Consider the following 26,177-nt stretch of genomic DNA (forward strand, 5'->3'; position numbering starts at 1 on the left):
TTTCTCCTGAGTACGCCGATATCCCATATGTGGGGGAAATCTACTGTTTGGGCGCATGGCAGGGCTCAGAAGGGAAGGAGCATCGTTTGAATTTTTATCGCAAAATTGTCTGGAATCGATGGCGGGCACCATGTCGCGTTTGGAGAGCCCCCGATGTACCTAAACAGTGGAAACTGCCAAGAAGTGACCCCATTTTGGAAACCACACCCCTTAGGATTTTATCCAGGGGTATAGTGATCATTTTGAACCCACAGGTATTACATAGAATTTGATAACATTAGGTCGTCATATTGAATATGTCATCATTACTGTGGAGCGCTTGCTACTCCAGTTTGCATCGGGTGCTCGGGTACGCAACAAATAACATGGGTGCTCAAGTGACATGCTCGAGTCCCTGCCCTGCATGTTTCGTGGCTGTTAGACACCCCAAAAAAATGCGGGGATCTGTGATACTCGTTGCATACACGAGCCAACAATGAAAACTCGAGATGTGAGCACTTGCGCTTGTCAACACTAGTTGTCATCACTTTTTTCTACTTTTGAAAAAATCCCAATTCTAACTCCAACCCTAGTACCCTAACCCCAACCCTAACACAACTCTAACCCTAAACCCAACTCTAACACAAAACAATCCTAACCTTACCTCAATCCTAAAGCCAACCCTGACCCCAACCCTAACCACAGCCCTAACTCCAACCCTAACTCCAAAGAATGGAAACAATTACAATTTTTTTATTTTACATTTTTATGTAACTAAGGGGGTGACAAAGGGGGGTTTGATTTACAATTTTTTTATTTTGATCACTGTGATAGGGTTTATCACATTGATCAAAATGAACCAATAGGAAAAATTTCCTATTGTTGCCGGGTACCAGCCAGCTGATCTCAGCGTGCCATTTTCTTCCAGGAAGATGACACAGAAGGCTGGAACAGGAGGGTCCAGGGATGGCAGAAGTATTGGGGGGGGCTCTGGGGACCCCATTTCTCTATCATCATATGCTGGATCATATCAGAGGAGAGAGAAATTAATTGTAAATCAGACTGATCACGTGAACGGGAACCGTAAAACCGGATCTGATCATATTCTTCAGGGTCTCAGGGTAGATTTTAAGACGCCGTGAGGCACCGTACCCTTATTTCTCAGCAACGTTAAATACGGGGATGAGGAGTAAGTACCCTAAACTGCTGCCGATAAAGGCGTATGGGTGGTCGTTAAGGGGTTAAAAACACTTTATGTTAGTAGGGGATTGCCTCACATACCTTTTGTTTTAGTCACTGTGGTGGTGCTTTTATCGCTTCAGTCATGGATCAGTCAAGTGACCTGTTCAAATTATGCACGCACACAGTATTGCAATTGCTAGCTGTTACTGGCCCTACGTCACCGCAACCACATAGCAAATCCTGAGTGTGTGCATGGCTCATCCGCTCCCCGAGCATGCACGCTGACTCTGGGTGTTCAGCCCTAGCTTCATATCAGATGTGCTCATGCTCTGGAACCGCTGTGAACCAGTGACTGTATGATGAGTGAGAGCACACGCTATGCCTGCCACTTGGTCACCTACACTTTGCATTCCGGAGAGTCAGTGCGAATGCCCAGGGAGCGGATGGGCAGTGCGCACGAGCGGGATTTGCTATGTGGTTACGGTGACGTAGGGTCGGTCACGGAATCAATCACAATCCTGCAGGCGTGCATAATTTGAACAGGACAATGACTGATCCGTGACTGAAACGATAAAGAACGCCACCCCTATAACTGAAACAAAAGGTATGTGAGGCAATCACCTAATGATATAAAGTGCTTTTTAAATATAATACTGGAAACTTTTCTTTGAGAAAACCATGTTAGTGATGCATATTGTATCACTACCAACACACTGGGGTCATTTTAATAGCTAAAAACATTATGACAAGTTTACTTTAAGCACTATTTTTAGGTTGCTACCACAAGCTATATGGTCACCACAATGAGGTAATCAATATTCATTGGTTGCAACTACTATCAGGGGATGGGGTAGAAAGAAGGAACCAAGGGGATCTAGATTTAATCTTGAAAAAAGGGAAATATTATGATTTCGTGGCTATTGCTCCATTCACTGTATCTTTTCTTAAGGTACCTTCACACTAAACAACTTAACAACGATAACGATAGCGATCCGTGACGTTGCAGCGTCCTGGATAGCGATATCGTTGTGTTTGACACGCAGCAGAGATCTGGATCCTGCTGTGACATCGTTGGTCGGAGCTAGAAGTCCAGAACTTTATTTCGTCGCTGGATCACCCGCTGACATCGCTGGATCGGTGTGTGTGACACCGATCCAGCGATGTCTTCACTGGTAACCAGGGTACACATTGGGTTACTAAGTGCAGGGCCACGCTTAGTAACCCGATATTTACCCTGGTTACCATTGTAAATGTAAAAAAAACCAAACACTACATACTTACATTCCGGTGTCTGCCGCGTCCCCCGGCGTCCGCTTCCCTGCACTGTGTCAGCGCCGGCCGGCCGTAAAGCAGAGCACAGCGGTGACGTCACCGCTCTGCTTTAGGGCCGGCGCTTACACAGTGCAGGGAAGCAGACGCCGGGGGACGCGACAGACACCGGAATGTAAGTATGTAGTGTTTGGTTTTTTTTTACATTTACATTGGTAACCAGGGTAAACATCGGATTACTAAGTGCGGCCCTGCGCTTAGTAACCCGATGTTTACCCTGGTTACCCGGGGACTTCGGCATCATTGGTCGCTGGAGAGCTGTCTGTGTGACAGCTCTCCAGCGATCACACAACGACGAAACAGCGACGCTGCAGTGATCGGCATCGTTGTCTATATCGCTGCAGCGTCGCTTAATGTGACGGTACCTTTACACTCAGTCAGCTGAAGTTCACCATTTGCCCAACTGCAGGAGCCTTACCACAACTCTCCTAGATATGCTCATGCCTCTTATCTGCATGAAATGTAAAAATCAATAAGTGTACATAAAATATGTGAAAATACATTAGTGTTTGTGTTATATACAGGCTATAAGAAATTCATTAACATATATACAATTTTTATAAAGCATGTGCACTTTGGTCATACACACAAAGGCCCCAGGATATAATAAACTGAATAAAAATGCTAGTGTGTGTTTGACATATGCGCGCAGTATGGGCTAAAGGTAAATTAAAAAGTAGTTGAAATTGTCTGGATGTTTGAAAGAGCCTAAGAGATGGAGATTTTCTAAAAAAAAATAAAAATAAAAAAAATATATGGTATTTTGTAATTCTGTCAATAACATCGATGTGAAAACTTTTCTGCCCAATGATGACAGAAGTATTCTAGGAGTGATACCTTTGTCATCATTGGGCAGAAAAGTATTCACATCGATTTTTCTGGCTAACACGGTACCACAATACAATTTGTTATTGTACATCATGTCAATAACATGGAAGAAAAAGGCCAAGGAAATAAGATGAAGTCACAAATGTGTCAAAAGAGCTTTATTTGTGCAGACAGAGAAAAAAAACACTCTTTTTTTCAGATGACCATAAATCTTTAAAAAATTTTACTTTTACCTTCAAACTGTTAGACTGAATTAAATACATCATCTATAAAAAAAATTTTTTAACTCAAAGCAAGTTGAGTTTGATTTTAAAATAAACAAGTGGTGGTAATGTAATAAGGTAGTGATTAAAAAACCCAACTAGATGCCTGTACTTCTCGAAAGTGTAGAGTCTGAACATTTCAATAATCTCAGAAAGTTGGTTATAGCCGACAGATCCATCTCATAAATTTAGATATAATAATTAAAATATAGTAGATGAAAATGAGTAAAGTTTACATGTATGTCTACATTTACAAAAGCTTTATCATCTTAAAATAGCTTTAATATAAAAAAATGCAGTATTTGGTGTTTAAAGAAGTAATTTGAGAATACATTTTTTAAGTGTAAAGATATGCAAATGTTGAGCATAAACATGTCACTACCACAATCAATTAAAGTATGCAGTTTTACTTTCTTGACCTGACAATCAACAACCAACTAGCAGTTAAAGAGCTGTTAAATCTCTACAGTTCCAGAATGTAAGATTTTTCTTTTCTATTCTTTTTGTACTTTTTTAATCTCTTGAACCAGGTTGTCCACTCTCTCCCAGGTGATTTGGGGGTCTTTATTACAGTCCTGTTTCTCCAAATCCTTTAAAACAGCTACAAGCAGTGTGTCAAGATATTTTTGATCGTAGCTCTTCCATGTTTGGTTCAGGCACCTAATTTTGTTCTCCACATACTCAAAAAGCTCCAAATTCTCTGCAATCCGCAGAACAACATCTAGTTTTTTCTTGGTGTCTTTAAGCTTCAGTATGTTTGTGAGACCATCATCACCAAAAGTATTTCCACAAAGACTGAAAATATATATTAAATATAGGCATTTATTAGTAGTTTCAGTATTACGTTGGCAAGCAATTGTTAAGCGATATAAAATTTTGTGTCATCATCAGGCTTTTCTCTACTAAATGTGACTTAGGATGGCCAGGGTAAAGTACGGTAAATGAATGGATAAGATGCCACACACTTCTATTGTCTATGGGTGGTACATAATTTGTTTTCAAACTGTTTTAGCATTTGTAAAAATAAAAAAAAATGTTATAGCGATGTGATTATGAGAACATGGGCATCGCAGCACGAGAGTGATATCACTGTGATAAAAGGGCACCACAGGAGAAGAGATTTATGGCACTGTGAGAGCAGAGGGATCACAGGAGGAAAAAGTGTTGTTATTATGAGAACAGGGCATCAAATGAGAAGTCTCGAAAACGGGATTCAGAGAGAGAAAAGAGGATGGTAACTATAAGCCATTTTTGGAGATGGAAAAAGAGATATATAGAGAAATCAGAAATTGGGCAAAAATTTTGAAATTTCGCAATTTTCAAACTTTTCATTCTCATCCCTTAAACTAGAGAGTTATGTCACACAAAATAGTTCATAAATCACATTTCCCATATGTCTACTTTACATCTGCATCTTTATAAACACATTTTTTTTTGTTATGAAGTTAGAAGGGTTAAAAGCTGATCAGCAAATTCTCTTTTTTTCCAAGAAAATTTACAAAACCATTTATTAGAGACTACATCACATTTGAAGGCCTGTATGACAGAACATACCCAAAAGTGACACCATTTTAAAAACTGCACCTCTCAAAGTGCTCAAAACCACTGGTGCTTCACAGGAATTAAAGCAATGTAGAAGGAAGAAATGGAAATTTAACTTTTTCCAACAAAAATGGAGGAAATGGACCCCAAAATTTGTTGTGCAAGTTTTCCAGAGTATGCTGATGCCCCACATGTGGTGGAAAACTATTGTTTGGGTGCACGGTAGGACTCGAAATTGAAGGAGTACCATTTGACTTTTGAAACACAAAATTGGCTGGAATCGATAGAGACATGCCAAATTTGCAGTGTCCCTGATGTGCGTAAAAAGAGTGGAAACCCCAGGGCCGGCTCCAGGTTTTTGAGGGCCCCGGGCGAAAGAGTCTCAGTGGGCCCCCACCTTTAACACATACCCCGATTCATGATGCCCAGATACGGCAGAGAAATATAGGTATAGTACAATGCCAGATTTCACTTCTTACATGAGTGACAGCTATTGTAAATTCTGCAGTGTATATATACAGGACAGGAGGAGTGGTACTGTGCAGTGTATATATACAGGACAGGAGGAGTGGTACTGTGCAGTGTATATATACAGGACAGGAGGAGTGGTACTGTGCAGTGTATATATAGAGGGGAGTGGTACTGTGCAGTGTAAATATACAGGGGAGAGGTACTGTGCAGTGTATATATACAGGGGAGAGGTACTGTACAGTGTATATATACAGCAGGAAAGGTGCTGTGCAGTGTATATATACAGGAGAGGTGCTGTGCAGTGTATATATACAGGAGGAAAGGTGCTGTGCAGTGTATATATACAGGAGAGGTGCTGTGCAGTGTATATATACAGGAGAGGTGCTGTGCAGTGTATATATACAGGAGGAAAGGTGCTGTGCAGTGTATATATACAGGAGAGGTGCTGTGCAGTGTATATATACAGGAGGAAAGGTGCTGTGCAGTGTATATATACAGGGGGAGAGGTGCTGTGCAGTGTATATATACAGGAGGAAAGGTGCTGTGCAGTGTATATATACAGGGGGAGGGGTGCTGTGCAGTGTATATATACAGGAGGAAAGGTGCTGTGCAGTGTATATATACAGGGGGAGGGGTGCTGTGCAGTGTATATATACAGGAGGAAAGGTGCTGTGCAGTGTATATATAAAGGGGGAGAGGTGCTGTGCAGTGTATATATACAGGAGGAAAGGTGCTGTGCAGTGTATATATACAGGAGAGGTGCTGTGCAGTGTATATATACAGGAGGAAAGGTGCTGTACAGTGTATATATACAGGAGAGGTGCTGTGCAGTGTATATATACAGGAGGAAAGGTGCTGTGCAGTCTATATATACAGGAGAGGTGCTGTGCCGTGTATATATACAGGAGGAAAGGTGCTGTGCAGTGTATATATACAGGGGGAGAGGTGCTGTGCAGTGTCGTGAGCAGGGCGTTGTTGTATCAGAAAATCTTTTGTTTTGAGTTTTTCTATAAAACAAAGACTTTTCTACATAAACAACGTTGTTTGGTTTTGCGGCCCTGACAGATCTGTCCTACAAAGTAACAGGCGGCTCGGGCATTAATGAGGGACCTGATGCTGAATCCTTTCCACAAACCCTAATGATCCAATTAGTGCCCCCTCATTAGAAGCTCATTAAAAGCCTCCCTGTCCCGAGCAGTCATGTACAGTATGGGGGGATCCTGCAGCCCACCCCCTGACTGCTCCATACCATACACTGCCCTCTGTCGTGCTCACTATTATCCTGTGCATTTCTCCTTCATCATTACCCTTGTCACCCCCCACTACAGAGTAGCAGGGCAGCCAATGTCACAGGTCACCCTCTCCCGGACCCTAATGGCAGCAGGAAATGTCTGCTCCTCTATTGGGTTGGAACCTGATTTAATCAAGGAATAATGTGGATTTGTTGCCGGTGGCCGCAGGGGAAGGGTTAAGTAATGCCATGTCCGTGGTCGGAGCGGTGGCAGCTGCTGGGACCTGGACATACACAACCAATGTTGCTGTGACTGCAGTGTGATGTGGAGGAGAGAAGCCGAGTCTCCGGAGCAAGAAAATCACCCACATGCCAGCACTGGGCAGAGTCCCTCCAGTCACCAGCCTGGGGCCACGGGGGCCCCAAAGTACAGCCCACAGCTCAGTTTTATCCATGGCAGCAGCTCCCTTTCCTCCTGGCATCTGGTTAACCCCATTTATGCGGGTCAGATTGTTATCTTTAAGGTTCAGCAATAACCTTCATACAGATGGGAAGGGGTTAAGCTTCTTCCTACCCCACTGGTGCAGGTTCGGGTGCGGCATGCAGGACTGGCATGCCATGGGTTAATCAGCAGTGGTCGCAGTTGGACTTGTGGCTCATCTGCTGCTGTCTCTCTCGCTGCCTTAAAATGTGGGTGATGTCTTGAGGAGCTGGTGGGGTACAGCCTGCAACGTGCAGCCGCCCAGCTCACCCAGAACCCCAGAATACAGGGATACCTGTATATACCTCCGGATCCAGAATCTGCCTGATAAGTTCAGCACTGCAGCCAGCCAGGGGCGGAGAGCAGAGCAGGACAACGTGCTCTCTCTGCCCACAAAGACGGCTGGCTGCGTTCTCTTAACCCCTATGTGCCTGCTGCCTTCCTGCCTGGCTGCACTGAGTGAGTGAGAAGATGCTTGTGCCGGCAGCTGTATCTATGACAGCGTGAGTGGGCCCCCCCTCTCTCGCCAGGGCACTTGCCCGGGTGCGCCGGGTCCTGACGCCAGCCCTGGGAAACCCCCCCCACCCCACAAGTTACCCCATTTTGGAAACTACACCCCTGAAAGAATTTATCTAGATGTGTGGTGATCACTTTGAACCCCATGTGCTTTACAGAATTTTATAACGCTGAGCAGAGAAAATTGAAAAAAAAAAATTCTCATAAAAATGTTGTTTTAGTCCCAGATTTTTAATTTTTACAAGAGAAACAGGAGAACGTGAACTCCAACATTTCTTGTGCAACTTCTCCTGAGTGAGTCGATACCCCATATGTGATGGAAAACTACTGTTTGGGTGTACGGAGGTGCTTGCAACAGAAGGAGAACCACTTGACTGGTGCAATGAGCATACTAACACCATGGCTGTTTCATATAATTTTATACCATTCAGCAGTGAAAAAAATACAGTAATTACATTTTTACCACTAAAATGTTGTTTTTGCCCCAGATTTTGCATGGGAAAATAGGTAAAAGTGGCCTCTTAATTTGTATCAAAATGTTTACAATACCCCATATATGGCTGTGCAGTGCTGTTTGGCAAGGAGCGCTATTTGACTATTGGCACACATATTTTCCTAAATAGCTTGTGGACTCCATCTGCAGTCTCTATGTGCCAGATCAGTAGAATCCCTCAGAAGTGATCCCATTTTGGAAATAAGATCCCTCTGGTAATTCATCTATATGGTGTAGTGACGATTTTCACTCCATGGATGATTTCCAGAAACAAGCATGCAGTGGATGTTTTAGAACAAAAATTACAAATATGCCATTGTAGTGCCCAATATATTGTGCCCAGCTTGTGTCTCCTGAGACATCCACCCCAAAAATTGTTAAGTGATCTTTACTCAAATCTGTGTCAATCACTAAAACTAAATGCTTGAATGACAAAATAAGATAAATCAATACACTTTAAAAACGGGTTCCATATGGAAGATGCACCTTATCTGTCATTAATTAAACAGAACAACTGGTTCAAAATCTTCCACAGCCACATTTATACCAGGAATGGCATTACAGTAAGGGATGAATGAAGTAGCTGACTCTGAAGGCTCCCATCTGGAAAATGCTACATTAAGTGGCATGCGTCAATTCACTAGTACTAGAGACATCGCTTGTACTGGGCATTGTTCCCTGATTTGGAGACGTTTCTCCAGTAGCGCTGTTTGTGTCTCTTGTACTCATCCTGGTCGTGTTCCAGGATTTACCAGGATAACTGCTCATTTCTGAGGTATCATTGTTGCTGAAACTAAAGCCTCAAAATTATCATCGCCATCTGGCTGTCATGATTCTGACAGGGTGGTTCCGCCTCCATCATGGTCAGGTCAGGGTTAATTCTAGCCCACCTCTCTTTGGTTCTGGGGCGGCAATTTAATGCTGGTAGTTCCTGGGTTGAGTGTCGGTGATACTTCCGTATACTCGGTTTGTAGTTGCTGACCCAGATTACCCGTCCGTAATCATTGTGCCTCTGTGCGTGTGAGTTCTTGCTGTGTATGGCCCGGGTCGTCCCCTGACTTTTGCTTCTGTATCCTGCATTGTACTGCTCTGTCCTTTCTGTTATCTGACCCCTTGGCTTCTCTCTGTCTAATCCCTTGGTACATCGCTCTTGTCTGGTTTTGACCCTTGGCTCTCCTTTTACTATGTTTACATTCTGTGCCCTCTACTCCACGCTGCCAGCTGACTTCCTGGCCGCAGGTGCGGTGACTCCGCCCCCTGTTATCTCGTAACTGCTTTGTTCCAGGTCCTGTGTTCACAGCTTAGTCTCAGGTCCTTGCACACTGTGTGTCTTGTTCCCCCACTCCCTGCGCTCGTTCCGTGCCCTCTGATAGTGCCCCCTAGGCTGCGCCAGTGACACTGTTAGGCCAGTCTCACACGTCCAGATAATTCTGGTACCGGAAAAATCGGTATAGGAGTTATCCGTGTCCGTGAGCTCACATGGTACATCAGTGTGGCACACGTGCGGCAGCCGTGTGCTGCCCGTGTGCCGACTAAGTACCACACGGACCGTGCAGGAGACAGCGCTACAGTAAGCGCTGTCCCCCCTGCGTGTGGTGCTGAAGCCGCCATTCATTCCTTCTCCCCAGCAGCGTTCGCTGGAGAGAAGGAATGAAAAATCATGTTTTTTTTGTTTTTAAAATAAAGTTCCCGGTCACCTCCCGCCTCCCACCCCCTGTGCGCCTGCCCGCTGGCATTAAAATACTCACCCAGCTCCCGCGATGCTTCCTCTCAGCGCCGTAGCTTGTCCTGTATGAGCGGTCACGTGGTACCGCTCATTACAGTGATGAATATGCGGCTCCACCCCTATGGGAGGTGGAAAGGGCATACGCCTGCTCTGCAGTATAAAACTGATGCACTATTTTATTACTTTTTATAAATACATTCCTATCAAATTCTATATATACTATATATAGTAATATAGTAATTGTGTGTGTATATTAGTACAAAACTGAACAAATTGATTTCCGCAACTAAATGATTATCGTAACTGATTAACGTATCTAATTGATGAACGCAACTAAATGATTAACATAACTAATAGATTAATGTAACTGATTAACATATCTAACTGATTAACGTAACTTTTTAAAGTAACCATTATAACTGATTAATCAAATAATTGATAGAACTACTAATAATTGATCAGTAAAACAATTGAGATCAACTCTAACCCTAATTGTTTTTTTTCGTTTTAAGAATATAAATATATTATCAATAATCTAATTTTCTTAATCAACTTATACTATAGTATACAGCTACTGTACCTAACCCTATATCCTAACCAATAAATTGATGGGACTAACTAGGAAAGGGAGAAAATTATTGATTTGTGTGATTTGTGTGTGTTTTTACAGTATGACAAGATCGCTCATTGACAAAGCTCTTGTCAGAAGCACTTGTCACACTATTTCTCCTCTGATCAGTCACTGAGAGGAGATCAGAGGACAGTGTTTTATATGAGGTAATGTTTTACATTTTTGGTCCATGGGGCTGTATGAGGGATTATTTTTTGTGCCTTGTCAAAGTTGCTCTAGATCCTTACGCTTGCCCACTTTTCCTGCTTTCAATACATCAAATTCAAGAGCTGTTTAATAAAGGAACTGTATAATATAACACTCAATAGGTGCCTTTGTCATTAAATAATCAATGTTATATACAGCTCTGGCAAAAATTAAGAGACAACTGCAAAATGTTCAGTTTGTCTGATTTTTCTCTTTATAGGTATATTTTTGAGTAAAATGTAAATTGTTCTTTTAGTCTATAAACTACTGACAACATATTTCCGATTTCCAAGCAATACATTTTGTAGTTTTTTCTGACAAAGAAAAATGGTCCAAATTAAAAAAAAAAAACCAGTGCTTTCAAACCTCAAATAATGCAAAGAAAACAAGTTCATAATCATTTAGAAACAACAATACTAATGTTTTAACTCAGGAAGAGTTCAGAAATCAATATTTTGTGGAATAACCATGATTTTTAATCACAGCTCTCATGCGTCTTGGCTTTCCACAAGTCTTTCACACTGCTTCTGGCGCAAAAAATTAAGCAGTTCTTCTTTGTTTGATGGTTTGTGACTATCCATAAATCCTCTTGAAAACATTCCAGAAGTTTTCACTGGGGTTCAGGTCTGATTGAGATTGAGCTGCCCATGACAGGGTTCTGATGTGGTGGTCTCTTAATTTTTGCCAGAGCTGTATATGCTACATTATATAGTCATGGCCAAAAGTGTTGGCACCATTGAAATTGTTTTAGAAAAGGAAGTATTTCTCCCAGAAAATTATTGGAATTACACATTTTTGTTATACACATGTTCATTTCCTTTGTGTTTACTGGAACAGCACAAAATGAGAAAAAAAAGGCAAATTGAACATATCTTCACACAAAACTCCAAAAATAGGCCAGACAAAATTGTTGCCACCTTTCCAAAATTGTTAGGTAAACAACTTTGTTGCAGGCATGGGATGTTCATTAAAACACTCATATGGCAAGTAACAGGTATGGGCAATAAGAAAATCCCACCTGAAACCAGATAAAAAGGGGAGAAGTTGACTTCTTTGCATTGTGTGTCTGTGTGCGCCACACTAAGCATGGAGAACAGAATGAGAAGAGAACTGTCTAAGGACTTGAGAACCAAAATTGTTGAACAATATCAACAGTCTCAAGGTTGCAAGTCCATCTCCAGAGATCTTTATGTTCCTTTGTTTATGGTCTGCAACATAATCAAGAAGTTTACAACCCATGACACTGTAGCTAATCTCCCTGGACGTGAACGGCAATGAAAAATTGATGAGAGGTTGCAGCGCAGGATAGTCCAGATGGTGGATAACCAGCCTCAATCAAGTTTCATAGAAATTCAAGCTGTCCTGCAGGCACAGGGTGCATCAGTGTTAACACAAACTATCCATCAACATTTAAATGAAATGAAACGCTATGGCAGCAGACCCAGGAGGACACCACTGCTGACACAGAGACATAAAAAAGCTAGACTGCAGTTTTCCAAATATAAGTGAGTAAGCCAAAATTACTGTCTTGTGGACAGATGAGACGCAGATAGAGCTTCTTTTGTAAGCACATCATTCTACTGTTTACCGAAAATGGAATGAGGCCTACAAAGAAAATAACACAGTACCTACAGTACAGTTACATATGCTGGAAGTTCAAAGATGTTTTGGTGTTGTTTTGCTGCCTCTGGCACTGGGTGCCCTGACTATGTGCCAAGCATCATGAAATCTGAAGATTACCAAAGGATTTTGGGTCACAATGTAGTGCCCAGTCTAAAAAAGGTGTGTTTGTGTCCTAGGTCATGGGTCTTTCAGCAGGACAATGACCCTAAACATGCATCAAGAAGCACCCAGGCATGGACGGAAACAAAGCACTGGAGAGTTCTACAGTGCCTAACACCTGTGGAAAGATCGTAAAATTGCTGTTGAGAGAAGGCACCCTTCAAATATGAGAGACCTGGAGCAGTTTGCAAAAGAAGAGTGGTGTAAAATTCCAGTTGAGAGATTTAAGAAGCTTGTTGATCGTTATAGGAAGCGATTGATTGCAGCTATTAATTCCAATGGGTGTGCAACCAAATATTAAGTTGAGGGTGCCAACACAACAATTTTGTCTAGCCAATTTTGGGGGTTTTGGGGGTGAAATTATGCCCAATTTGCCCTTTTTTCTGTTTTTTTGTTTTGTTCCAATACACACCAAAGGAAATAAACGTGTGTATAACAAAACCTGTAATTGCAATAATTTTCTGGGAGAAATATTTCATTTTCTGGAACAATTTCAAGGGTTCCAATATTTTCAGCCATGACTGTATGTCAAAAGAAAAGAGCAGAAGTATGGCTGAAACCAAAAGAAAAATATAATAAACTGGCATACTGTAGTTCCTGAAGTGACAGATTTTCCTGCAGGTGTTCAACCAGCCCATGTGTTCCTTCATCTGTGATTTTGTTATCATACACATATAGACCAGTTAGAGTTTTATTATGTTTTAAAGCTTTCCAAAGTTCTTGAGCGCCATGATCACCCAACTGATTGGTTCCCAACCTGCAAAAATAAAATTTTACTTAATAGTATGCAATAGTTGAAATTTGTTTTATTGAGTATATAGTCTAAGGCGTAAATTGTGTTTCTGTGTCCAGCTGATGGAACATGGAGAGGTGCTTAAGTTGTACAACTTTTTGTCCAGCTGAATTGCACATCTACAAAGAAGTATCTACCTTGATGATTTATTTCAATAGGGTACCCGATGTTTTTTGTTCTTTGTAATACCGTATTTTTCAGATTATAAGACACAATTTTTTTCCTCCAAATTTGGGAGGAAAATGGGGGCTCATTTTATAATCCAAAGTGAGTTTACTGAGAGGCAGCGGCAGTGGAACAAGGTCACAGGAGGCCGGCTGGCAGCAGGAGGTCTTGTCTCCTGAGATCTCAAACTGCACATGCACCGCTTCCAGTGGCCATTGTCCTGAAGCCCACCGCAGGTATATCATTGGGAAACTGGACTCCGCTCACCAGCACCAACACCTTCTGAGATCCCAGGCATCACAGCATCACCTCACTCCTGCCGGCCGGCCTCTTGAAGAAGCAACCCTGCCTCTTGTCACCCCGCACCCCCATAGCCATCTCGGAGGTAAGCGACCATTAAAAGGCAATATAAGACCACCAACATTTTATTTAAATTTTTTTTCCTATTTTGCGCCCCAAAATTTGGGGTGCATCTTATGGTCCACTAAATACGATGAATATATACCTGGATCAAAAATACATTGATTTAAATATGAGCATGTATAAAATATGCGGACTTCTATACTTACGAAAGCCTTTCAATAATACAGCCAGGCTCTACTAGAATTTCTCCTAGTAGTTTTCCAGCTTCTTTGGTCAAGTGGTTAGAAGACAGCCTGAAACAAATAAAATCAATCCACATTTAAAGACAACAGAAGTAAATATTTTATGTAACATAGCTATTTATGTACAGTGAGTGTTTATGTATGAGTATTCATGTACGGATATCAGTGGCCAATAAATTGTATCTGTATTCCCAAACTTGTATGCTTCTGGGATCACGCATTATTTGATGTTCTCGAGAGCTGTGCCATTCTATGAAGCCTGATGCCAAATACTTTTCCAATTTTAATAAATCCCAATTTTTATTTGATCTAGTTTATGACAGTACTAAACTGAGGGTGAGCCTATATTTTATCATTAGGATCCAAATTATTCCTACAGGTAAGATATTTTATCCTGGGTATGTTTAAATACATGGCAACAGTGCTGCAATCAGTTGTCAGGCCTATCATTAGAACTATCTGGTCTCCATAAGGGCAAATTGTCAAGCCCCAATAGTGAATATTATGCGAATACTATTCCTTTTTGAACATGCATTAAAATTAATGTTAAGGAAAATGCACTATGTCGGATGAAAGGTTTGCACCTTATTTCCATTATTTCCCAATTAAAAGGTCACTCTAACTTTATAATGGAAACTTTATAACTCCCGTACAACAATTGTTGGATAAGGAGCTGGTGAGTGTTTGCCCATGGTTTGCCTGGGCTGCGTTTTTTGCAACTTTTTTTTACCTGCATTTTTGAAGGGTAAACAATGCTGCACTTTACAGTGCCAGCAAAGTGAATGAAACAAACATGTTGCTTACTTTTTTGATGCGGATTTGAAGTATCAAAAAGATTTTTCAAATCTGCAGCATGTCGACTCTTTTAGCATTTTTGTAGTGTTTTCTCACCCATTCAAATGAATGGAGAAAAAAACACGTTAAAATACATTAATAACGTATATAAAAAATTATTAAAAAACTTGTGAATTCTGCAGCATTTATCCTGCTATGGTTTTTCTTCTGTGCAGAAGAATCAGCTGTAATTACTCAATGTGTGCACGTACCCCAATGGTGACCCTGTCCGTAATGCCAACCAATCTATGGCAAATAAAGATAATATGATCTGTGCATAGCATTGGTATCTTTTACTGGTATTACTCTACAATTGTATTGGAACAGACAGACATATCAGCTTACATAACATTTTTGGTGTTCTTAATCACACTTCTGAGTCGTTTAACACTTTTGTCCTCAAGAGCACAAAGTCTCAAGTCCAGCTCTTCCAATTCAATGTCTTTGAAGCAGTAATCCAAGGCCTGGATATCTTTAAAGTTCAAAGGGGTGTTAAAGAGCTCTAACTTTTTCAAGTTAGACAGAACTTCTCTTGTCAGAATCTCATCATGAAGTTCAAAAATGCAATGGATGAGTTTCAGCTTTTCAGAAGGTCTACATTTGCAAATGTTCTCCTTGAACCAGTCTGAAAGCAAGTCTTCCAAACGACTGTTCTTCATGGGCGTGTTATTACACAGACTCTCACAATCTGGATAATTGAGAAGTCTCATGAAGAATCTTATGAAGTGATAATATTTTGCATTGTGCTCATCTGCAACAGATTTTAGCAACTCGGTATTCCTATGTATATTGCTTCCAAACACCCAGAAACTCAGGCACTCTTTTAAGCCTCCGGTACGGTGTATTTCCCATACACAATGTGCAGCTGCCAACATGTCTCTCAGAATATTGCGCTGGTACTTGCTTTGTTTTTGGCAGTTATAAAAAATTAGAAATCTGTCCCAGGACTCCACGGCCTTTGTGCTGTTTGGTTCACCTTTAATAAGGTTTTCATATGATTGACTTGCCATATTTATAAAAATATTCTGCTTTATGCTTTCTCCTATGTCATTTGTAGTCCACTCCAACAAAGTATCAGTAAGAATCGTATATGGACTAGAATCTCCAATTATTTCAAGATGGTGGCTATTGCTGAAATGACTCATCATTACAACAAAAGCAGGCATATGTGTGATATCTGATATTTTTTTACATCTCTTGTCTGATTTTTGTTTTTTTACAGTAATTGTATTATAGATATTCTCAGTCTCTTGCTCAGTAAAGTCTAGAAGAATAAAAGCTGAGTTGCATTCCTTCTGTAAGTCAATCAAAGAGTCATTTCGACATACAATTAAAACATCCATGTCAGGGACAAGTATTTTTTTCATGATTTTTTCCAACAAGGGGTATACATTTAAAGAGCAATTAATTTCACTTTCCTGAGTTGAAGCTGAGTTTCTGTTTCCACACACAAGGTCATCAAGTCCATCAAAAATGAGCAGGATATTATCCATGCTGAGAACTGAAGAAATGTTAGAATATACGTCATCACATACAGCTTCCAGGCTCATGTTATTCTTAATTTTTTTGATAGGTATGTATAAAATACATTTATACATTGTAAGTTTTTCTTGTATCCATTCAGTTTGAAGCCATTTACAGAAATAGCTTTTTCCACTCCCGGCATCCCCTAGTAAAAGCATTCTTCTGGTTATAAGTTGCTGGTTTTCCGGTGTAAAAAGTTCTTCTGCATTTATAGTCTCAGACTTGTCCTCTGTATATGCTTTCATTTTTCCAGAAGATTCAAGAAAACTACTTTTTTTCACAAGTAAATGTCTTTGTGATAGAGAATAATCTTTATATTGCATACTGTCGGCCATACTTGTTTTATAACCTTGTATTATAGATTCTATAAAATGACAAAGAAAATGTTTAGAAAATCATGTTTAAAACTAGGCACTTTTCCAACATATACACAGTACTTTAAGTGGAGAGATTGCTCAATAGTCACATTATGAATATCGTCAACACACGAGACACCATAAAAATACCTTTTTCTTTCCCACCCCTCCTCTTAGATCAAGTACACTGCTCAAAAAAATAAATGGAACACTTAAACAACACAATGTAACTCCAAGTCAGTCACACTTCTGTAAAACCAAACTGTCCAGTTATGAAGCAACACTGATTGTGAATCAATTTCTCCTGCTGTTGTGCAAATGGAACAGACAACAGGTAGAAATGATAGGCAATTAGCAAGACAACCCCTATAAAGGAGTGGTTCTGCAGGGGGTGACTACAGACCATTTCTCTGTTCTCCTCCTTTTTGGCTGTTGTTTTGTCAGTGTTCTCACCCCTAGACGTACTGTAGCATGAGGCAGTGTCTACAATGCACAGAAGTTGCTCAGGTAATGCAGCTCATTGAGGATGGTACATCAATGCGAGCTGTGACAAAAAAGGTAGCTGTGTCTGTCAGCACAGTGTCCAGAGTATGGTGCAGATACCAGGAGACAGGCCAGTACAACAGGAGACGTGGAGGGGGCCGTAGAAGGGCAACAATCCAGCAGCAGGACTGCTACCTTCTCCTTTGTGCAAGGAGGAACAGGAGGAGTGGTGCCAGAGCCCTGCAAAATGATTTCTAGTAGACCACTAATATTCATGTTTCTGCTCAAACTGTCAGAAACAGACTCCATGAAGGTGGCATGAGGGCCACGTCCACAAGTGGGTGTTGTGCTTACAGCCCAACACTGTGCGGGGCGATGTTCATTTGACAGGGAACACCAGAATTGGCATATTAGACATTGGCGCCTTGTGCTCTTCACGGATGAGAGCAGGTTCACACTGAGCACATGTGAGACATCATGTCTTGTTTCAACCACCACGTTGCACCGCAGACTGTCCAGGAGTTGACTGATGCTTTAATCCAGGTTTGGGAGGAGATCCCTCAGGAGAACATCCGCCTCCTCTTCACGAGCTTGCCCAGGCATTGTACAGAGGTCATACAGGCACGTGGAGGCTACACATGTTACTGAGCATTATTTCCTTGTCTTGAGGCATTTCCACTGAAGTTGGATTAGCCTGTAATATGATTTTGCACTTTGATTTTGAGTATCATTCCAAATTCAGACCTAAATGGAATATTAATTTTGATTTACATTGATCATGTTTAAGTTTTATTGTTCAAAACTACGTAATGAATAAAGATTTGCAACTGAAATATTTCATTCAGTGATATCTGGGATGTGGTATTTTAGTATTCCCTTTATTTTTTTGAGCAGTATATATATATATATATATACAACAATTTTTAAGTAGAAATGGCATATTTTCAATACATTTGGCTCTTTTTTTACAGACCTCCTTTTTAAAAAAAAAAAAACAATGTCAAAATATTGTAAAAAATACCTTATATCTAGATGAATCCTGGAACACACTTATGGCTCCATTACATATAATGTTTTTGCATGAATTCTTGAACTTACAGTAAATAATACATTTACCAAAATGCGCTCAAAAGATATCTGCATGCCATAGCCAGTTGTATTCTGTCTCAATCATAGATGACAAGGCCGTATTTAAAGGGAATTTGTTATTAGAATCATCCATCCTAAGCCATCTATATGGGCATGTAGGTGATAGGAAGTTTATAAATTGATACCTTGATATTTGTGGTCTGATGTCTTATTCCAGAGGAATCCAGGTTTTTCATATGTGTAAATGAGTTGTTCTAGGCTATGGGTAGGACACTGATCTGCCTGATCTGCATGAGAATCTAATTCCAGAGCTTATTTTAAATAAAAGGAGGAGTTACCCCTGTGATTTGTAATGGCTGATATTCTGCTCTCCTGATCTCACTGCAGAGCTGTGTGAGATGTTAACTGACACATCTGTAGGTGCCATCGCAGTGCTTCAGCTTCCATCTCACAGCCAGACAGGGTTACAATATTGTTATAATACAGCAGAGCTGCAGTAAATGTGTTTGTAAGAAGACAAAAGTTCAGTTCTTCTGTTCTGTGTTAGTTATATGTCTGACACTGGTATCTTCCCCTTTTTAAAAAAAAAAAAGTTCTGAAGATTCTGAGGAAGATCTATGTTCTGCCCATAGTCTTTAACACAGAGTTGCACAACACCACACTGCTCCTCTCTATAATATCTGACTACACTGCTCTCCTGTATAATATCCCCCCCCACTGTACCTCTTCATAATAACCCCCACGCTACTGTTCTCCATAATATACCCCACCACACTGGTCCTCTCCACAGTGTTCCCCCCACACTGCCCCTCTCTAAATTATCCCCCACACTGCCTACTGTGCGCTTTTACAATTCCACCCCCTGTAGTCCCATAATGTGCCCTCACAATAGCACCAAAAGACCTATAAAACACCTATAATAGTCAGGATATCAAATATTTGCCTCCTTCATGGAGTGCTTACTGTTTCCAGCTGCGTCCTCAATAACGCTGTGCTGCACACTGGCGATAGCCGTGTAGTGTTGAGGACAGCAGCGTGATGACCTCATCACGCCACTGCACATCAGGGAGGGGGATGAGGAGCGCAGCTCTGCCCCTCTCCCAGCGCCAAAATATTCAACTGTATTCACATCTGAAGGATGCGGATACAGTTGAATATGGGAAAATGAGAACTGGAGTCTCCCGGTTGTCCGCGGGTAGCACAACATCCTATGGGGGGGTCAAACATGCTTTAACATTTCATTTACAGTACATATAAAAAAAAGTTGATCTCACTGGAATATGGGAATAAGGGATCTGATCACAGAAAACAAGGTATTTTATTTAGCTTCTTATGACCTACTTGTCCATATAGTCGGCTTAGGACAGATTGAAACCTGACGGATTCCCTTTAAATCTTTCTTAGCCTTGTTAAAGAGTTGATCTTCACTTTTAGGATTGCTACTTTCTATAGGTTTCACTAGAGTTCAAGTCCTCTTTGTCTCTGAAGAGACAGCTTCGAAAAGCATATTTTTTGCTATAGTGCTTTGGCAATACATTATTTTCATTCTTCATTTGGCTTATTTCCATCAATGTAACCACAAAACCTAATTACACAATAACCTCCTATTATAAAAGTTCAGGGCCCAGTAGAATGCTAAAACAGAGATCACGATTGGAGAAAAGAGATTAGACAGCTGAAGTGTTCTATTCAGTTCAACTATTTCCCTAAAGGTACCTTCACACTAAACGATATCGCTAGCGATCCGTGACGTTGCAGCGTCCTGGCTAGCGATATCGTTGAGTTTGACAGGCAGCAGCGATCAGGATCCTGCTGTGATATCGCTGGTCGTTGGTTAAAGTTCAGAACTTTATTTGGTCGTCAGATCGCCGTGTATCGTTGTGTTTGACAGCAAAAGCAACGATACCAGCGATGTTTTACAATGGTAACCAGGGTAAATATCGGGTTACTAAGCGCAGGGCCGCGCTTAGTAACCCGATGTTTACCCTGGTTACCAGTGTAAAATGTAAAAAAACAAACATTACATACTCACCTTCGCGTCCCCCGGCGTCCGCTTCCTGCACTGACTGAGCGCCGGCCGTAAAGTGAAAGCACAGCACAGCGGTGACGTCACCGCTCTGCTGTTAGGGCCGGCACTCACAGTCAGTGCAGGAAGCGGACGCCGGGGGACGCGAAGGTGAGTATGTACTGTTTGTTTTTTTACATTTTACACTGGTAACCAGGGTAAACATCGGGTTACTAAGCGCGGCCCTGCGCTTAGCAACCCGATGTTTACCCTGGTTACCCGGGGACCTCGGCATCGTTGGTCGCTGGAGAGCTGTCTGTGTGACAGCTCTCCAGTGACCAAACAGCCACGCTGCAGCGATTGGCATCGTTGTCTGTATCGCTGCAGCGTCGCTTTGTGTGAAGGTACCTTTAGTATCGCATAACCAGGATTTTTATACCTGAAAGTTATGGAGCAAATAATGTACAAATTATCAAAAAGGCGAACAGAGTAGATCAGTTGCCTGGTGAACTGTTACTGTGGTAAGGGGTTGTCAGAGTAGTGGACAACTCCTTCAATTTATTCATATATTTCTAGGAGGAATTCCAGAGGATTAGAAAAATGCAGAGTTCTAAGAGATAACTCTGCATAATTGTTATTTTACAACAAATATGTGTATTTTCTAAAATAAACTTTGATGGGAGTGCGTTTTTAATTCTGCTGGCAGAGACTGAAAGCGGCATTTAACAGGTTAACAGTCGTGGGCGGAGCTTGGCTCCACCCGCTACTGTTAGACGCAGATCTCCTAGCTGTGACATGCGGCCATTATATCCCGCTTATGGTACAAGATCGGCCCGTGAGCCCACTCCATACACCTGCTCCCAACCTGCGCAGTACATGTACGGCAGATGTCGGGAAGGGGTTAAATATACTTCAAGCATTAAAATATCTGCAACATACAATTAGATACCTTGTGGCTTTGCATCAATGAGGGCCTTATTTTCTGGAAGGAAAAGATAAGTACATCTTGTTACTAACAATGATATATATTGTGTAACAATAGAATCCTGCATTACTCTTCTTCAGACAACAAATGCATTCATTTCCCAACTTACAGTGTACTAGTCGTTATCATTTACATTTGCCTGTAGAATGCTACTACTTTGCTATTTTCCCAAATGCCAAAACCATACCGCGAACTTAACTCAGTCAAAATGTACCCTGAGGGAGACAATTCAAGAATTACAGCCGCACAGGTTATTCCCATCTGAAATCACAACATATTGGTCCTGGTCACCTGACTGTGCAGGGAACTGCAACAAGGTCCATTCTCTTAAAGAGGACCTGTCACCAGGTCAACAGTGCCCAGTTTTTGCTCCTAGCTTGGCTCTTATTTTTATTCCTGCTGCTCCCTTTAGTATTCTTTTTATTTTTGTTTGTTTTTATAAATACACCCTATGCTTCCAGAGATATGGCACTTTTTATTTAGTGCTTAGTATGTAGTGAGCCACGCCCACTTAAAAAAAACATAAAAATTAGCACTAAGTAAAAAGACTCATATTTCTGCAATAGTATGTCAGATTTATAATTAAAATAAAATCTGGAATACTCAAGGAAGCGGTAAGGTAGAGCAAAAACTGGCCATTTATGTCCTTAAGGACTCATGCACATTTAAAGGGAACCTGTCAGCTGGATGGTGCACAGTAACCTACAGACAGTGTCAGGTCGGCGCTGTTATACTGATTACAATGATACCTGGGTTGATGAAATCTGTCTTGTGGTTTTGGTATTTGTAGTTTTCAGTTAGGCTACTTTCACACATCAGTTTTTTGCCGTCAGGCACAATCTGGCTTATTTTAACCCCTTCATGCCGTGGCCCTTTTTCGTTTTTGCGTTTTCGTTTTTCGCTCCCCTCTCCTTCCCAGAGCCATAACTTTTTAATTTTCCAATATGGTCATGTGAGGGCTTAATTTTTTGCGGGACGAGTTGTACTTTTGAACGACATCATTGGTTTTACCATGTCTTGTACTAGAAAATGGGAAAAAAATTCCATGTGTGGTGAAATTTTATTTAAGTGGTGAAAAAAAATTCTAAGCTTTGCTTTAAAAAAAAAAAAAAAAAAGCGCCATTTTCCGATACCCGTAGCGTCTCAATTTTTCGTGATCTGGGGTCGGGTGAGGACCTTTTTTTTTGCGTGCCGAGCTGACGTTTTTAATGATACCACTTTTGTGCAGATACGTTCTTTTGATCGCCCGTTACTGCATTTTACATCAAAGGGGAAGACACGACATGCACCATTCTAGGTTAAATGTATATCACAGTACACCCACAGTTGGTCACAAATCCACCATATCATATACTAATATATAGAAAAGTATAGAAAGAAATTTAAATTTTTTTTATATAGACCACCAGGGTGCGCTGTGTAAAAAACGCTGTGGAAACCACCGCAAAGAACAAACTAAAACCAAAGCAATACAGCAAGGACCAAAGTCCAGGAAAAATATATAAGCGTGTGAATGTTAAAATATACCTTTATTAATAGGAATGGCAATGATTACATAATATACATAAAAATAAAAAAGTGTATAAAAACATACAAAAATGCGCAACAACAGGGTAATAGAATATATATAATGTTCCCAACTGAATCCCCACTATAGTACCAGGATTTCCTAATTTATGCTGTACATAAATAAATTTCTCTTGTGCCAAAACAGTAAGGCCGGCCTCACACTCAGCGTATGTAAATACGGTCCGTTTTTTACGGCCGTAATACGCAGAAAAGTCCCCAAAATAGTGATGCGTATGTCATCCGTAGGCAGGGTGTGTCAGCATATTTTGCGCATGGCATCCTCCGTATGGCATCCGTACTGCGATATTTTCTCGCAGGCTTGCAAAACCGACATCTAAAGGATTTTTGGGCTCAAATGTTCGTTAAAACATATATACAGTATCTATATATATATATATATATATATATATATATATATATATATGTAATTGAGACACATATATATATATATTCTGTATTTATATTTAATTCAGCGCGAGATATGTGAAAAGCCGGTAATTCAATTGCCGGCTTTTCATTTCTCCTTCCCAAACCCGACATGATATGACACATGGTTTACATACAGTAAACCATCTCATATCCCCCTTTTTTTTTGCATATTCCACACTACTAATGTTAGTAGTGTGTATGTGCAAAATTTGGGTGCTGTAGCTGCTAAAATAAAGGGTTAAATCGCGGACAAAATTGGCGTGGGCTCCCGCGCAATTTTCTCCGCCAGAGTGGTAAAGCCAGTGACTGAGGGCAGATATTAATAGCCTAGAGAGGGTCCATGGTTATTGGCCCCCCTTGGCTACAAACATCTGCCCCAGCCATCCCAGAAAAGGCACATCTGGAAGATGCGCCTATTCTGGCACTTGGCCACTCTCTTCCCACGCCCGTGTAGCGGTGGGATATGGGGTAATAAAGGGTTAATGTCACCTTGCTATTGTAAGGTGACATTAAGCCAGGTTAATAATGGAGAGGCGTCAATTATGACACCTTTCCATTATTAATCCAATAGTACGAAATGGTTAATAAAACACACACACATTATTACAAAGTATTTTAATGAAATAAAGACACAGGGTGTTGTAATATTTTATTATACTGGTAATCCACCTGAAGACCCTTGTCATCTGAAACAAAGTTTAAAAAAACAAACAACAATATTCCATACCTTCCGTCGTTATGTCCCACGATGTAAATCCATCTGAAGGGGTTAAATCATTTTACAGCCAGGAGCTGTGCTAATGCACTCGCTCGTGCCTGTAAAACCCCGGGTACTGAATGGAAAGCAGGGTGACCTGTAGTTACCTTGAGTTGCGGTGAGGCGCCCTCTGCTGGATGTCCTCATGAACTGGAGCCTCGAGTTCCCACGCTCGAGTTCATATGAGGACATCCAGCAACCCTGCGCATTTTTGTATGTTTTTATACACTTTTTTATTTTTATGTATATTATGTAATCATTGCCATTCCTATTAATAAAGGTATATTTTAACATTCCCATGCTTATATATTTTTCCTGGACTTTGGTCCTTGCTGTATTGCTTTGGTTTTACTATGCACCATACTAGTTCGGGGCATGTCGTGAAGGGGTTAAAAAAACCGGAAACGGCAAAAGTTGCCACCGGATCCGTTTTTTTCTCATAGACTCACTCTCACGTTTCATCTGTTTTTTTGCTGGATCCGTTGAAAATTCAGCGGCCGGAGAAAACGTACATAGGAACGTTTTTTCTGTCCGGAGAAAAAATGGCCAGCGATGGATCTGGTGAAAAACACATGAATTGTGAGGTGAAATGATGGAATCTGGGGTCCGAATACGTTTTTTTTTTACACAAATCATGCATTTTCCATTCTCTCGCTCTCTCTCATCTGTTTTTTTTCAAAATTTGCCGGATTGTGCCTGACGGCAAAAAACTGATGTGTGAAAGTAGCCTAAAGCTTAATGACATTCTTATGCTCCGGGGAGGCCTGTGGGGGGAGAATGGGGGGGTTTATGTGTGTAAGCTCTGCTTACATATTCATCTGTATGGGATAATGACAGGTCAATGATCCGTCAGTGATCTGCCCCCTATTTTGCATACTGAATATAAGTATATGTATTGGGAAAAAAAATCACATTCGCTGGCAGGAGACTATTTTTTTCCTCTAGCAAAATGGCTCCGGCGGCGCCTGTGCAGTAGCATATATCAGATCACCAATAGATGCTACTGAGCAGGTGCAGCTGGCGCCATTTTGAGAAATAATTGTGGTTTTTTTTTAGAATAAATGTATATGACTAAATAAAATAAATAATTTAATGCATATTATAGATGCGATCATGCTGCAGCGCCTGTGCCTGCCTGCTGAATGTGAATTTTTTTTCAATACATATAATAATCAGTATATAAAATAGGTGGCAGGTCAGTGAGGGATCAGTGACCTGTCAGAAGCCATACACATGAATATATACAGTAAGTAGAGCACCACATGAAGCCATCCCCTCGCACAGACCGCCCCCGAGCACGAGAATCTCATTAACTGAAAATAAAGATTGAACAATAACCACAAGAGGGATTTCATCACCCCAGGTATCCTATTAATCAGGATAATGCAGAGGATCAATGTCCTTTGGATGAGACTGCTCTGTTTGGTGGAACTTTACAAACCTGGAGCTATACACTTGAACAGATAAGCTCGTTTTGCCAGGGTAAAACCGTTTACTTTGCGGTTTATCATGCTTTTTGCGTGATCTGCTCTGACGTTTTTTTCAGTATGTTTTCAGGTGTGCCTGCTCTTTAAGTCTACCACTTTTTACCCATATATCTCTAAATCTCCTGTTATTTGTGTATAACCCCCTCAGCATCATCCTAGGAACCATATTTGACAGCCAAGAGGATTGTTATGAGCTAATACAGGCCAACTAGCCCTCTCTTTCCTATTTAACGTCTATTATAGGGTCTGCAGCAGTAGCATAGGGTGAGCCGTCGCACGAGCGGGGGTGCCAATTCTCGCAATCTTAGGGTGCCCACCTCGCAAACAGGTAGAGGCTCATAAGGGCGCTACAATAGGGCTAGTGCACCTCTTCTTCACCTCGGCTTGATGTGAATGGTGAAGTTATAGCGCACATCTTTGATCTGGTAAACACACTGTTAACAGTAAGGGGCTCCA

General features: G+C 41.0%; 1 protein-coding gene across 1 annotated transcript in view; it reads right to left on the reverse strand.

The window, feature by feature from the left end:
• Positions 1–3,461: 3,461 nt before the first annotated feature.
• Positions 3,462–26,177, reverse strand: part of LOC143775817 (NACHT, LRR and PYD domains-containing protein 1 homolog) — a 57,553-nt gene continuing 34,837 nt past the window's right edge. The window contains exons 7-11 of the mRNA XM_077264396.1: positions 21,444–21,476; positions 15,383–16,925; positions 14,168–14,254; positions 13,230–13,397; positions 3,462–4,376 (exon numbers count right to left, since the gene is read on the reverse strand). Of these exons, the coding sequence (XP_077120511.1) occupies positions 4,076–4,376; positions 13,230–13,397; positions 14,168–14,254; positions 15,383–16,925; positions 21,444–21,476 (2,132 nt within the window). The 3' untranslated portion in view covers positions 3,462–4,075. The remainder of the gene's footprint in view (positions 4,377–13,229; positions 13,398–14,167; positions 14,255–15,382; positions 16,926–21,443; positions 21,477–26,177) is intronic.

Source organism: Ranitomeya variabilis, chromosome 5, assembly GCF_051348905.1.
Source record: "Ranitomeya variabilis isolate aRanVar5 chromosome 5, aRanVar5.hap1, whole genome shotgun sequence".
Lineage (NCBI taxonomy): Eukaryota > Metazoa > Chordata > Amphibia > Anura > Dendrobatidae > Ranitomeya > Ranitomeya variabilis.